This window comes from Agelaius tricolor, unplaced genomic scaffold (assembly GCF_023055355.1).
Source record: "Agelaius tricolor isolate 1412-34295 unplaced genomic scaffold, bAgeTri1.0.p SCAF_26, whole genome shotgun sequence".
NCBI classification, from domain to species: domain Eukaryota; kingdom Metazoa; phylum Chordata; class Aves; order Passeriformes; family Icteridae; genus Agelaius; species Agelaius tricolor.
Window position 1 is genome coordinate 4,873,656 of NW_027269286.1, and position 14,989 is coordinate 4,888,644.

The 14,989-nt window shown below is 38.7% G+C and overlaps 1 protein-coding gene across 3 annotated transcripts in view; it reads left to right on the top strand.

Moving 5' to 3' along the window:
• RCBTB2 (RCC1 and BTB domain containing protein 2) overlaps positions 1 to 14,989 on the top strand; it is a 34,266-nt gene that overhangs the window by 12,705 nt on the left and 6,572 nt on the right. For 2 of the 3 annotated variants that reach the window (XM_071448490.1, XM_071448491.1), the window contains exons 6-12: positions 582 to 740; positions 1,773 to 1,880; positions 3,958 to 4,100; positions 5,825 to 6,015; positions 9,487 to 9,613; positions 13,744 to 13,880; positions 14,488 to 14,618. In XM_071448490.1, coding sequence (XP_071304591.1) covers positions 582 to 740; positions 1,773 to 1,880; positions 3,958 to 4,100; positions 5,825 to 6,015; positions 9,487 to 9,613; positions 13,744 to 13,880; positions 14,488 to 14,618 — 996 coding nt within the window. Of the gene's footprint in view, positions 1 to 581; positions 741 to 1,772; positions 1,881 to 3,957; positions 4,101 to 5,824; positions 6,016 to 9,486; positions 9,614 to 13,743; positions 13,881 to 14,487; positions 14,619 to 14,989 lie in introns of those variants that run through there. The other variant, XR_011682494.1, reaches the window with a different exon arrangement.

Genomic DNA, 14,989 nt, shown 5'->3' on the forward strand with positions numbered 1-14,989 from the left:
TCCTCGCAGTGCTGATGTAACGCAAATGTTTCAAAAAATTGAAACTTGTGAGGGTATAGCTGTTTTGAAGTGTGTGCAGAATGTTGATTTTTTGCCACTTCTGCTTGTAATAACAAATTACGCAGCCAGTTCCTTCCTATGCTATACTCTACTTTAAATGCTTAGTGGCATTACAGCTGATGTTAATGTAAATCACATTCACTGTAAGGAATTTTACCTGCCAAAGTAAAAAGTTTCCTGGAATTTACCTTGAGGTGGCATTTGTGCCACTTAGATATTCTAGTTTGGGTTCTGGAAAAGTAGCAATGGATTCTTTCAGCATTAACTGCAGCCATCATGTTTCCTCTTACCTTCGAATGGAGGAACGTAAAAGAATGGAATATATAAATGCTTAGATTGGCATATTTTTGTTAGAAACAGTTCACTTGTAAACCTGTGTGTCTTCCTTGGTCTGAAAACACTACATCCATTTTCACATAAAAAAAGAAATTTTTTTATTCTTACGGCTTTTTCCTCTCTTGAATGTATACTTTGAACTGTATATTATAAAGCCATCTTTGATGACAATTCTTTTGCCACAGGTATACACATGGGGTTATAATAACTCGGGCCAGGTTGGATCTGGTTCAACAGCAAATCAGCCAATTCCTCGAAGAGTTACCAGCTGCCTACAAAATAAAATAGTTGTTAATATAGCTTGTGGGCAGATGTGCTCTATGGCTGTGGTGGAAAACGGAGAGGTAAGAAATTTCAAGTGAATATTTGGACTGAGTTTTACTTCATGTAATAACTTGGCATGTAGATAATTTCAAACTCAGTAGTAATGAGCTATTACTCAGAAAGGAAGTTTACCTTTGCAAACGCCCTTGAGTCTAGCTGCTTATACTGCTCATAACAACCTTTGTTATTATACCAACTGCTGTCTTTAGCATTCATAGACAAATAAATTATTCTCTATACTAGAATCTGAAGTATTGTATGGGAGAGTAGTCAGTGAATGTGAGAATAATCACTGAATGATATTTTAATTTTCAGTGCTCATATTCACATATCTTAAGAGAACAAAAGTACATTGCATATATTTTTTTGTACTGGAGTACCTCTTGAATCTCTCTCATACTTTTTTATCCTCTTTGCAAAGATACTGGAGTACCTCTTGAATCTCTCTCATACTTTTTTATCCTCTTTGCAAAGATACAAGTAGGTTGTAGAGTTCTAGATTTTGTTATTATGAGCTGATGATGTTGGGCAGTATACATCTTGCTAGCTCTATTTCTCCAAACACTTGAGTTTAGAACTAAGTAGGTATGGACTGCAGTAAAACATAATGTCACTGAAATTATCAGAGCTCAGTGTTTTCCCTTTTTCTTATGCTTTTCATGAAGCTGCCTACTCAAACTGTGCACAGCTTCCATTTTATAATTGTTCTAGTGTGTTTTCTGTTAGAAGATTTTGGAATGAGAAATCAGCTCTTTGAAGAAGGGAAGTATTGTGCAGGATTTACTCTGTGCTGGCAGGCAGCTGTATGAGTCACTGATTTTCTGTTCTTCCTATTAAAATATTGTAGTCCTACATAATCTAACTCCTAAAGAGCATGAATGTGGAAGTTAAGAATTCTAGATGAGTACGTAATCAGCATTTTAAAGAAAAACGTGTGTATATATATGTATTTATATAGGAAGGTATATGTGTGAATATGCTTGTGTTTACCTAAAACAACAAAAAGAAGTGAATAGTAGCAAGCAGCTAACAGTCCCTGTCTCTGTTTCAAGGTCTATGTCTGGGGGTACAATGGGAATGGCCAGCTGGGGCTGGGCAGCAGTGGCAACCAGCCCACGCCGTGCCGGATCGCAGCCCTGCAAGGCATTCGTGTGCAGCGGGTAGGTCTGTGCTGCTTCACTTCAAACCCTCCAGGAGCCTCTGCAAGAGCCCCATAGACAGCATATGCTGCCTTTGAAGGAGATAGTCCTTTGTTTAAAAAGTGACATCAGAATAAAACACATGTCCTAAAGTGGACCTCTCCCAACAGGGGAGAAACTGTAACCCTGTGGAGTTCGGTGGAAATTTTGCCATTGACTTCAGTGAGGTCAGGATTTTACTTAGATGACTAGACTGTTAAAAATGTTTGTTTTGTTTTCTTCTTTTTTTCTGTGAAAGTTAATTAAAAATATTGCTGTTATTTTAGTAAGTAACAGAGTCTTTCTAGGATATTCCATTCTTCATTAACCTCTGCCTTTTTTTTTCTGGAAAAATGCTGCAGTTTAGTATTTTGTCTGTCTTGTGGACTGAATTTCATTTCAGAATGCACTCCAGCCACAGTGACTTACTGGTGTTTGGAATCTGATAAATTGCCTCCCACTGCATTTGGCTAACATTTGGTATGATTCCACAGTTAGTCTTGACCTTTGGAGATTATTGCACTTTACCAAGTAGTGGGGCTGCCACCAGTGTAACTAGCAAACTGATAACTTCTTTTATACAATAAATATTTAAAGTTACTGCAGGACTGATTCTGGAAGTTTTTAATTGATTCATGCTAAATAGAGGATACTGACAGGAAAATGATACAAACTGTTAGAAAACATCGGTTTTGTAACTAGTGAAAATTTGCAAGAGCATTTTGAACTTTGGATCCTATTTATTGCGTTTACTCAGGAAAGCTATGAATTTTTTAAGTATTTTAAAAGAAACTTATTTAATGACATCATTTTATATTCAGTGCCTAGGATGTAGACAGTAGCTTTGCTGGTAGCAACTACTGTTGGATAGTAACATAATAAAGTGAGTATTATGTTCCCCTGTACTTATTCTTCTGTTTAGAGAGTGAATGCTCCAGCAAGTTTGGATTAGATTCTGTTTGCATCCACTTCCTTTACTTGATACCGATTAATACCATGTTGTAGATCTCCACTCAGTTAATAACTTGATGGTTTATTTCACTTAAAGTACATCACATGCTTCATGGATGTCAGTGGAGTATATGTGTTTATGATGTGTCTTTGCAGATCATATAAAGACAGGTGAGCTGGTTATGAACAATGTAAATTGGTTTTTTGGTAGCTGTCTACTAAGTTACACGAACTCCTGCAGAGCAGGACTGCTGCTGGTAATGTTGCCACTGTGTATCTGTATGTGGGGCATGTGCTGCATATATGAAGTGGATTTTTTGGACAATCTGATGTGAGGAGACAGCTCAGCAGGACCAAGGGAGTTTCCATGAAGTTATGAGTTGATACAGTTGTGGGCTGCCATCAAAATGGAGAGTTTTGTCTCTTCTCTCTCTTTCCTGGTTGATTGTTCTTTTTGCTTGTCTTGTGTGGTTCTCAGACTGTACCGTGAGAGTTTTCTTCCAGTGATGTAAGTTTAGAGAATTACAGAATGGTCTATAAGGGACCCTAAAAACCATCCAGTTCCATCCCCTGCCATGGGCAGGGACACCTTCCACTAGACTGATTTCCTCAGAGCCCCAATAAACCTGGCCTTGAACACTTCCAGGCATGGCGACTTTTCTCAGCAGAGGGTCCTCTGATCCTCTGGCACAGGGAGGGGGCAGTTTTGTGTGGCTGTCAGGGATGAGAGGATCAGACATGGAGACCTTAGCTATTTTTCCAGTGGTGAAGCTATTCATATTGGAGCAGTTGTCCATGGAGCAAGGTCAATGCAAGATAATCTTCACTCTTCTGCGTATTGTTCAAATTTGTCATATAGCTTTCCTTCTTTCTCAGTTTTCAACTATTCTTTTTGCTCTGCTCTTACTGTCAGGGTTTCTCATTGGTAAATTTTTCCCCAGAGTCACTTCATCTACTTTCCTTCCATTTTTAATAAACTTATCTGTATTTTTAATTTTTACACTAGCCTAGAATCAATGGCATTAACCTATAGCATAAGATGTATCTATCTGTATTAACTTACTATGGCATAAAAATGAGGTTTTCTTCTTTTTATTATTCCTTACAGGTTGCCTGTGGCTATGCACATACATTAGTGCTAACAGATGAAGGTCAGATATATGCCTGGGGAGCCAATTCATATGGCCAGTTAGGTACTGGGAATAAAAGTAACCAGTCTTACCCTACAACAGTTATTGTGGATAAGGACAGGTAATCCTTACAGTCTTGCAATCAGACATTGGTTGACATACTCACAGAAGAACTACATAAAGTTATGGTATTTTTAATCTTTTTTTTTTTTTTTTTTTTTTTTGGGAGAAGGAGGCTAAAATTTTTTGCAATGGTTAATCTGCTAAATGTGAAGAGAATTTTCACTAAAAGTGCTTGAATCTGTCCCATAACCATCCCTGTGAAAGAGAAACTGAACATTCTGAGCCTGAATATGCTATTTTCTGCTTCGGCTCACACTATACTTTAAAGGCCTTAATTGCAGTTTCCCTTCAGTGGTGTAGTTTCATTGCTTGAAATCAACAATAAAGGCTTTATTGTCTGTGAATATAAATTCTATTTTAATATGCTACTTTTGACAAGAAGTGTACTCAGAAAAAGTGAAGGGTGGACATCTGCAATTTGTGCTATTTCTGCTATTAAATCTGGCTCATAATCCAGGAGAGAGAGAAAGGGAGTTCTTTCTTGGTATTGTGGCCTAAAAATAAAGCTTCAATTTTTGCAAGTTAAATATTTTCCTCTAGGTCCTTGAGGGACAGTGGGGCAGTTGTTTCTGTTGTAAAGCCAAATATGTATATGATCAGAAATCTTAATTTTGGGCTCCTGTTGGGAGTAAGAAGGAAAGTGAGATGTCCCTCTTAACCCTGTGTCTGAGTACATCATTGTGAGGAAGTGGCATCTCTGCTCTGGTGATGAGACATGGCCTGATCATGAGCATTGCTATTTCTGTGTGTGTACTTGTTTCAAATGTTACTGATTTTTTTTTCCCAGACACTTTTAAAATGTTACAGTAAGAATTTAATACAAGTTTTAATGTTGCATGCTACCTTTGGCTTTTGTCGGTCAGAATATGAATTCTTGGTGTCAGTGAAAATACTGCCTCACTAAAGCCTGCAAGATTTGTGCATACAGCTTTAAACAAGTTGTTTCCCTGCCATTATCCCGAGGCAGCTGAGAACACAAGTAAACAAGCAGTAGTTCAGACTGCAAAACAGTGGATTGTGTAATGCTTTACACAGTGGGAGTTTTGAAGTCCTAAATCAGTCTTGGGATTAGAGACATAGCCTAGCTAAAGGACACTTAGAAACAGCTTTAAGTGCTGTTTGGTTCTAAATTTTAGTTTTCAGAATGGAAGTCCTTTAAACATAAGTTATAATAATTACATGAGTAAGAAGAAGTATGTTTAACTTGTTGGCTTATAATTGTTACCAATAAGCAAACAGAAAAAAGACTTCCATTGTCTTTCAATTATAAGCCAAAATGCAATTTTAATTATTTTTTAATGCATCCTTATTTCCTCCTTCAACTTCTCCAAGTATTTGTTCTCTACAGCTTAATACAGCTACTCCCCTCACTGCCCAGCACCACCAAGGACATTCAGAGACTTGAAACTCATCATAGCTTTGCTTGAGAGAGCTGATGGGTCAGCAGAGTATGTGCTGCAGCAGATACTGGGCTCTGCTGCCACTCTGGCTGCTCTCTCCCAAGATGCTTTCCCAAGAGAAACTTGGAGTGCCCACTGTTTGCAGAAACACTGCCAGCCCTTTTAATTTTGCTGTGTGTGACCAGAAAGCATTCTTGCTTACATGCACGCTTAAAAGCATGTCTTGCACTAGAGAAAGACAGGAGGCAGTGAGCTCATTTACTGCATTTTGTTCTTAATGGGAGTGACTCGCTTTTCTCCTTTTGTTTGCTTGCAAATTTAGGGTGGTGGAGATCGCCGCCTGCCACTCGGCGCACACATCGGCGGCCAAGACGCAGAGCGGCCAGGTGTACATGTGGGGGCAGTGCCGGGGCCAGTCCGTCACCTTCCCGCACCTCACCCACTTCGCCTGCACCGACGATGTGTTCGCCTGCTTCGCCACCCCCGCCGTCATGTGGCGCCTGCTCTCCGTAGGTGAGCCAAAACGTTCTTTATTCTGACGCCTTCCAAATAGAACTGGTAGCTCATACAACAGTTCTGTGTATTTGAAGCCTAAACATAGTTTCTCACAAAAACTTACACCAGGAAGCATAGTCATAATGACATGTTATGTATGTGTAAGTGGTAATGTGGAATGGTAAAAAATTGGTAAAGCCTGATGGCAGGGCTAGACAATTGTCTGTTTTATTGATGTGGCTCATTGTTGGAACCCAGGAAATTCCTCTGGCTGCCCTGAAGGACTCGAGCTCCTGCCCTGGAGGGCTCAGAGACCTTGGCACAGAGCCCAAGACCCCTGTGCCTTTAATTTAGCCCTTGGGAAAAAAAAATTACCAACCTTATATGAAGATCTGCAAGCCACAACAGTTTAAGTAGAATGATAGTGAATTTATCACGGGGTGAAAAATAGATTTTTTGGGGTTTTTAGAATGGGGGTTCAGGGGACAAGAGAAGGAATCTGGGCGTGTCCAGCCTTTCTCCTTCTTCTTTGTAGCCTCCATCTTCTGCTGTGATGTTGGCACTTTTAGATTGGTTTAGAGTAGAAGCTCACTGTCTAACATAGGTGATGGGTATTGGACAGTAATTGTAAATATTGTACACGTAGTTTTTAGTATAAAAAGATAACACTGCCCTGGGGGCAGGCAGAGTGCCTCTGACTGTCTTGCTGAGCAGACCTCAGCAGGTCAGGAGAAAGAATTTTATAGATAAGATATAATAAACAACCTTGAGACCGAGAACTGAAGAGCTCTGACTCCTTCTTCGACCCCTGGGCTGGGAAACGAGACTTTCTAACGTATCTTGGGGTCACTCTGACCAGTGAGAGATCCTGAGAGCTCATTTCTATGGGGAAGTGCCTCAGCTGTGGGGAGGGGTTTTTTGTGTCACCTCTATGTGTGACTGTCCAGTGGCTCTGGGTGGAAAAATCTGAATTTGAATTTGGAGATTTGAGTTGAGGAACTCTGAAGCTTTCTTTGATGCCCTTAAGTAGACTACTAAGAATTGAGGGATCCAAATTCCCATGTTCTGAATTGGCCACAAGCACTCAGTCTCATCACAAGTGATTGTGACCTGGTCTTCTGCAGAGACAAGTTGCTGGATCTCAGGTGTTTGATTAGCATTAAGATCTGTCTTGATGGCCTTGAGTAGAAAGAGTTCAGTATACAGCATTGGCTACCAGAGAGCTCATTCTTTAGCTACAATTTAATCCCATAATGGTTTCTAATGAAGTTGCGGTGGTGTTGTTGGATTTTTTGTTTGGCTTCTTGGGGTTTTGGTTTTTTATTTGTTGTGGTGGTTTTTTTGTGTGTTTGTTTTGGCCTGTTGTGGGTTTTGGGGTTTTGTTTGTTGTTGTTCTTGGGGGGTTTGCATATTTGTTTATTATGTGGGTTTTGGGGGGGGGGTTGGTATTTTTTGACCCTGACTTTGGAAATAGAGCTACAACACTGCAGCAATGTTGTACCAAAGCATAAGGTAAAGTCTTACAGGAGGAAAGGTTACTTTATTTTTAAATAAAACAAGTTTCAGATGCACTTTCAAAGCCACTTTTTCATATGTGCCAAGTAATCTCTCCAGCATCCTGGCACTATTCAGGAGGTCTGAACAGGGTTCCTTGTGATGACACAGGAAAAAGGATGCTGGTTATCAGGCCCTTGTCATATCTTCTGGCTTGTTTTTAGTTAGGTGACTGTGCTGGTGTCAGTTGTGCCTTTTTGCACACTCCAGGAGCTGAGGGTGACTGGCCTCTTCATCCTGTCCCACCCTGGCAAGCTCTCAGGACTGACTCACTGCTGTTTGTCATCTGATGTATGTGTGGTGAGAATCCTCAGGCAGCTGTGTCCTGGCATCTTACATCTGCTGACCTGTATGCCATGGACATCTGCCATGCTTACAGCCCTTCTCTGTCCCTTTTATTGGGGTGCTTCCATACCCAGGCATTCCCATTCTCCCCATGTTTGTGGCAGTTTTAACATTTCTAATACAATTCTTAGCACTGGCTGCTGAGGAGTTTTCTTGGCTTTGTGCCTTGTCAGTGGAAAGTGCCTCTTCATTTCCTTCCTCAGGCTCCCCTTTCACTGCTGTAACAAATAAAAGCAGCTGGTTTCTCTCTAAGAGTTTCAAAGCTGAACCCCACTATATTCAGTTTTCCTCTGATGGCTGTAAGAAGTCAACTGGAGATGTGTCTTGGTAGACACCTGGATTGCCAGTTAACTTTGAAGCAGAAGTCTGAATAAATAAACCACACATTGTACAAAATAAGAATTAACAAAGTACTTTATTGTATCATTGTTTCAGAAATATTTCTCTTTTTTATCATCACTATATTGTGTTTCTTTCCCCCATCCATTTTACCTGTACCTACTCAGATTGTGCATACCTGACATTCTCTAAATGAAGTGCAAAATGACTGTGCTAAACAAAATGTAACAGTATCAAGGTGTGTGTGTGTGTGTGTGTGTGTTAAGCTTTTTTAGAGCTTGTGGAGGTCTTTCCATTTCCAGCAGAATACTATTCTAATTTCTAGCTTGATAGGTTACAGGACCTAGCATTTATGTAATTTTCTGTAGAGAGCAGCTAATTACTGACCCACATGTATTTATATGGTAAGAAGGCAAAATGTTGTCACAGTTAAGAATAAGAGTTGGGGGTAAAGTGGGTTGTTGATATTTTTAGTAGTATTAAAGAAGATGGTTCTCTGAGGCTGTGTGATGGAGATTTGGATCAGTTCAGTAGGTAAAAATTTTGTATGCAAATAATGGAGGACTTTTCAAAGCTGTTTGGTAACTTTATAATGCAAATATCATGTGCACTGTTGGATATGCAAACATATGACACCAACAGCAGTATGCAGACCTTGACACACTGTCCTTCTAGCACCATTAAGTCTAGGGAAAGCAGTTCTTTTAGAATAAACTTGTAAGTGTTGGTATTCACTTTTAGGGATATTGCACTGGGCAGTTTCACTGGCAACCAATATGTTGTTTCTGTAATAGATTCATTTTTGCTGTAATATAATGCCTCCTTATGGAAGCATTTCAGAAAATTTTATTATATTTTTTTATTAATCTTTTGAGGCTCTTATAATAACTAACAGTTTCAATTTGATATAATTTACTGACTAATGGTTGATAGCATTTTCCATCATATGGAGAAGTAAACTTCTGAGACTTAACTTTTTTTTTTCTGGCCTTATATAGATGAGTTAGAGGAGTGGAATTCACAGCTTTTTTAATAGAGATATTTGCTTGGAGCAGGAAACTAGAAAGGACTGAAGAAAGCTGTCCTTTCTTTGCTTTTCTGGCCCAGACAGAACACATAGGCTGCTGGGGGGGTTTACTAGCTTTAAGATGTATTTATTAAGAGTCTTAATTGCTGACAGATACCCAGAATGTTGTAGTGGGAGATATTTGTATTGTTTACTACTTTATATAAGTCCCCTATTTATTCTAGAGCCTGATGACCATCTAACAGTTGCCCAGTCACTAAAGAAGGAATTTGACAACCCTGAAACTGCAGACCTGAAGTTCCTAGTGGATGGAAAATACATTCATGTTCATAAAGTTCTTCTTAAAATTAGGTAAGAAACAAACAGTATAAATTGTATAAACTAAACTGTGTAGTGTAGTCCACTGTGCTGAGTCATCACTGCAGAAAAATTCTTAAAAATTCTTGACTTACTCTTATAAATTCCCTTTTCCCTGAGTCAGGGACTCATCTGCTATTCTTCACTGTTACTCTCTTTGTAATTATCAAACATTTTGCTCTACTACCTGCCTACACTTCTCTCCATCTGACATTTATCCTCCTTTGTGCTCCTAAATGGCCTTGACCTTGATTTCCAATAACCTTTTGCTGCTGAGGAAAAGGCTCACTTCCTTCTGCTGTCTTGTCAGTAGTTAGAATCAGTTCTTTCCTCCTTTAAATGCTTGGCTTCCTCCACCAGAATGATTTGAGGGGGTTGTGTTTATTCTTGGCACTCTTTCCTACCACAGGACCCTTCAGTTGCTTCAGCAACATCTGTAGGTGCAATCCAGATGATCTTTTTCCTCCTTTTATGACAGATTTCTTGTTCTATGTGTTTTAAACATTCTAACCAGTGAGTTTGACTTTTAAGCTGGCTTTTTTTTCTGTTTTTACAACTTTTTGCAAGCTATGACCACTTTATGGTGAGATTTTTACGTAAGCAGATCTACAGAATGATCTCATTGTTATTAACATGCAGAGAGATTAATTTGTTACTGCTAATGTGCTTTCTCCCGTGATATCCTAGAGACACTGCTTTAGGTCTCTTCTGCCTTGCTAACTGCTTCTGCTTCATCCTCCTCATAGTTATAATATTTTTCTCTCTTTGCTATTTTTTTTCTCAAGATGTTTGGCCATCTCACTCAGCTTATCACCACTTTCATCTTCCTACTTTTGCTCCTGAGTCCTCTTAGTGATTTCTTGTATATTACCGTGTGAAATTAAAATTACCTGTTAATTCTTGCCTGTCCTTGTTTTGTTGTTTGGGTTTTTTTTTCTATCATCTTACTACTTTGATTACCTGGATTACTTTCATCTTCCCTTTATGTTTTCATTGCTTGTTCATTACATTCATGCCTGTAGTCCACCCTCTTCATTTGGAATGCCACGTGTTCTCCATCAGATACCACACCAAATCTTGTGTATGCCCAAAATGTTCCTTGTATGTGTGGGGACAAAATATAAGAAAATAAAGATAGTGTAGAAAGTAGTCTTACCCCTAAGGAGTTGCAGCTAGATTATCTTTGATAATCTAATTATCAAAGATTAGGAACAGGCCTGACTTTAACAGGCCACAGCTGTAGCCAATGAGAAGAAGAGTGCTATAAAAGAGTGGGGTGGCTGGTTGAGAAGGGAGCTGGAGTCAGTTGGCTGCTTTGTGAAGAAGAAAGAGTCAGTGCTCTGAGGAGCTGCCCATGAGAAACACCAAGAAGGTATGGAGCTTTTGTGATAAGGAGACAACAGTATGGAGCCCCTGCAATAAGATGACAACAATTGGTGACCCCGACATGATTCAGGAAAAGGACTTAAATACTAAACTGTATGGCCCCATGGATTCAGGAAAAGGGACTTAAGTATCAACCAATGAGATCCTGTGGCAATTCAGGAAAGAATACTTAAACATTAAGCAATGTGATCCTGTGGTGATCTGGGTAGAGAACTGCGTGAGGAAAAGCAACAAAACTGAAAGAAGAAGGGGAGAATTTATTAAAGCAACTGTAAGAACTGGAAAAAGAATAGTTCTATTATTTAGTACAATGTGTTTACTGATTAGTGGAGTATATCAATTGCAGCTATTAATGTTTGTTAAGCATGAGTATAAAAGATTTTGAAGATAAGTACTTTGTAAACTGAGAAGCTGCAAAACTGAACTAACACTTAGAAATATATTTATATTCATAGTGTAATATGTTTGAACATTTGTATAACTATTAGTTCTAAATGAAATATATGAATGTGTCATAATGTTAATTTATTTGAACACATCCTTCTAGAAATGCTGCAATTCCATAATTAAAAGAAAAATGGGGAATGGTAGGTGGATAGAATATAAGAAAATAAAGATAGTGTAGAAAGTAATCTTACCCCTAAGGAGTTGCAGCTGGGCCAATTACCAAAGATTAGTAACAGGCCACAGCTGTAACCAATGACAAGAGGGCTATGAAAGAGTGGTTGGCTGGTTGAGAAGGGAGCTGGAGTCAGCTGGCTGCTTTGTGAAGAAGAAAGAGTCAGAGTCAGTGCTCTGGGGAGCTGCCCACAATAAACTTTTGCAATCAGGAGACAACAGTATGGAACCCCTGCAATAAGATGACAACAGTTCCTGATGTTTGTTTTCCTGATAATCAGCCTATATGTAGCTTTCCCATATTTCCTTTTTCTTCCTTTATTTTTCTCAGATTATATGACCTTCTGTGAAGGAAACGTTCAATTCTAAAATGGTTTTATATATATGGTGTTACCAAAATACTGTGAGGGAAATAATAAAGCACAGGCGCAGTCTGTAAAACTAATATTTTCTTTACTCTCATGGTGCAACTGGATCAAAGTATTTAAAAAGGTGTTTTGCAACATTTGGCCTGAAGCATTGTCATGAAAGCTATGCTGCTAAAAGCTCCTTTTTATTGTTTAGTCATTTCTTCACTGCTTATGAGGACTTCTTTCCATCTTGTTCCACTCCTGTTCTTGAGCTGGGTCCCATTGTTGGTGGTTACTGGCTGGCAGTGGTGGAGGAATGTCAGTGAGAGTAGCCCAAGGCCAGCGCTGCCTACAGGAGCAGGCACATCCCAGTGCAGGAGTGGGATTTACCAGCCCTGCAGTCAGCCAGCCAGAGCTGCACTGGGTGCAGCTGGGTCTGCTCAGGGATAGTGACAGCGAGAGAGACACTCCAAGGGATCAGTCACTCCAAGATAATTGCAGACTGGAGGATGTGTGCTAACCAATTTTTATTGTCATTGGCTTAATTTTTCAGGGATCAATGTGTACCACCTTCTCTCTGACTTTTGTGTGGTGCTGTTGGAGCACAGACCATTCCCAAGGTCTGATCCATGCTGGATAGATAGCATAGTCACCACTACTTAACATGGGGCTGTGGGAAGCAAAACAATGAGGTTTTGTCTGCCTCTCCCAATGCCAGAATGTGGTAAAAGATGTGGCAGAGCCTAGATAATGACTTTATTTCTTTATGAATTAGACAAGAGGTTCCATTATTTTATTAAAATCCCCAAAATAATAAGATTTTTAAAAAGTCATTAGTTAAATATTTTTTCATTTGGATTTAAATGATACTGTCTTTAAGTTGTAGTTTTGTCTCAGAGACATTAAAAGGAAACCATCTTACTTTTTACAGGAAAGTTTGAGTAAAAGAAGAGAGCTCAGATGTGGGAGAGCTACAAATTAGTGTATTACAAAGTTACAAATTAGTTTAGTACAAAGAAGTATGATTAAATTGTGGTTGTTGTAGGAGAAGTTATCAGAAGTGGAGATATTCATTTTTATCAATAAAAAACTTGAAAACAATGTGCATGTTAGGAGGCTTTTTAGGGAACAGTAAGTTACAGTGCATTGTAAATTACTGTGGACTGGAAGTTGCAGATTACAGCTACCAAAGGCAGTGCTTTGTCCTTGTTTGTATCTGTCACAAAAGTATTCAGACTTATAAGGAAAAGATGATGAAAGATCTGAGTGAGAGTGTCTTCACTTTCAGTAATTTAATCCTTGAATGTCATGATTAATGCTAGATTGTGTATGGACTCTGACACTGGAGTAAATGATATCTAAAATCATAAATCATTTCCCTCTTCATTGGGAAATGCTAGAGAAATCAGGTCAAATCTCAGAAATGTCTAAGTTTATGTGCTACAAGACAGGTAATAAAATTGGTTGTTAATGTATAATGTATTTTTAAAAATGGCACCAAAACCAGATGGATAATCCTTGTAGATATTGTAAGTGAAAATGGATTCTGCCATAAAATATTAACAACAGAAATAAAATTCTGAATTATATATATCAGGCTTGTAAGACTTAAAGAAATGAACATGTTCAAAGCAAGAAATAATGTAGCTAGAGGTTCTGCTTTTGTATTTAGTCTGTAGGACTGACTTATTTTTTTCACCAACTTCTTGCTGCAGCTCATCTTTCAAGCTTAACTCTTTGCCATGTACAATTTTTGTTCGTGTTTTGTAGGTGTGAACATTTCCGCTCCGTACTCAATAATGATGATGAAATTATAGAAATGAGTGAATTTTCTTACCCTGTTTACCGAGCCTTCCTGGAATATCTGTATACAGACAACATTAGGCTCCCTCCTGAAGATGCAATAGGTATTTGCCATAAATGTAAATTACTTCAGATGATTTGTTTTTGAAAAGTTCAATCTATGTTGTCATTACAGAGTAAGGAAAGCAGGGCTTGTTGGTTTTAGTTTCAGCACTTTAATCTTGAATTTGGCTGGTGTCAGGAAGAAAGGATGCAGTAGCAGGAAACATGCCCAAGGAGAATGAGTGGTGGGCATGCAATGAGATCAAAGGTGAAAAGTTTTCAGAAAGAACTTATTGTTGCTCTTATTAAGAACTTTCTTTTATTTAGAAAGGCACTTATTCTATCCTGAAAGTTTACTTGTTTGAGTAGCTGTAGCAATTTTTGATCCTGACTGAAAAGGCAGCTCTTCCCTGCATGAACTTAAGAGGATGTATGCCAGTAATTGATGTCCAGAATGAGAAAAAGAGAACAGAACACTTCCATAGTAATAAAATGGTTCTTTTTTTGATAGGTCTGTAGAGGACCTTAAAAATGCACACATCATCTAGAGAAAAAAACCAGAGCAAGTCTTTGATTAATTCAGCCTAAAACAAAAGGATGATTGATTAATTTGAAAAGCCACTAATAGATTTTGCACCAGAATAGTTAAAGCTGTATAAATTTTCACAGGGCTGCTAGATTTGGCAACACTGTATAGAGAAAACAGACTGAAAAAGCTTTGCCAGCAAACAATCAAACAAGGCATTTGTGAAGAGAATGCCATCGCTCTCCTCTCTGCTGCTGTCAAGTACGAAGCTCAGGTAAGAACTTCTCCTCAGGTAAGCAGATGTTTTCTGAGAAATGAAGCTGCCTAATGTAAACATGACTGTATTTAACTGATGAGGCATGATTACTGTAATTTCCCTTTCTGGCTTAACAAATGGTTTTTTTTTCCCCTTTTTAAGCTGTTAAATAAAAATTTTAAAACTCCCAGTTTAGTGTTTTTTTCCTGCCCTTTTGGCTTGCCCCTGTGAGTCAGGGTTCTTAATCTGCTTCCTTCCTTGTTATGTGGCATTGCAGGGCTTGGCATACAAATTTCTCACTGCCATTTACATCTCTGCCTTTGGATTTTGCCCTTTCACTTCCTGAGTTCTCCACCTGATCATTTTGTCTGCCAGTATCTGGTACAATT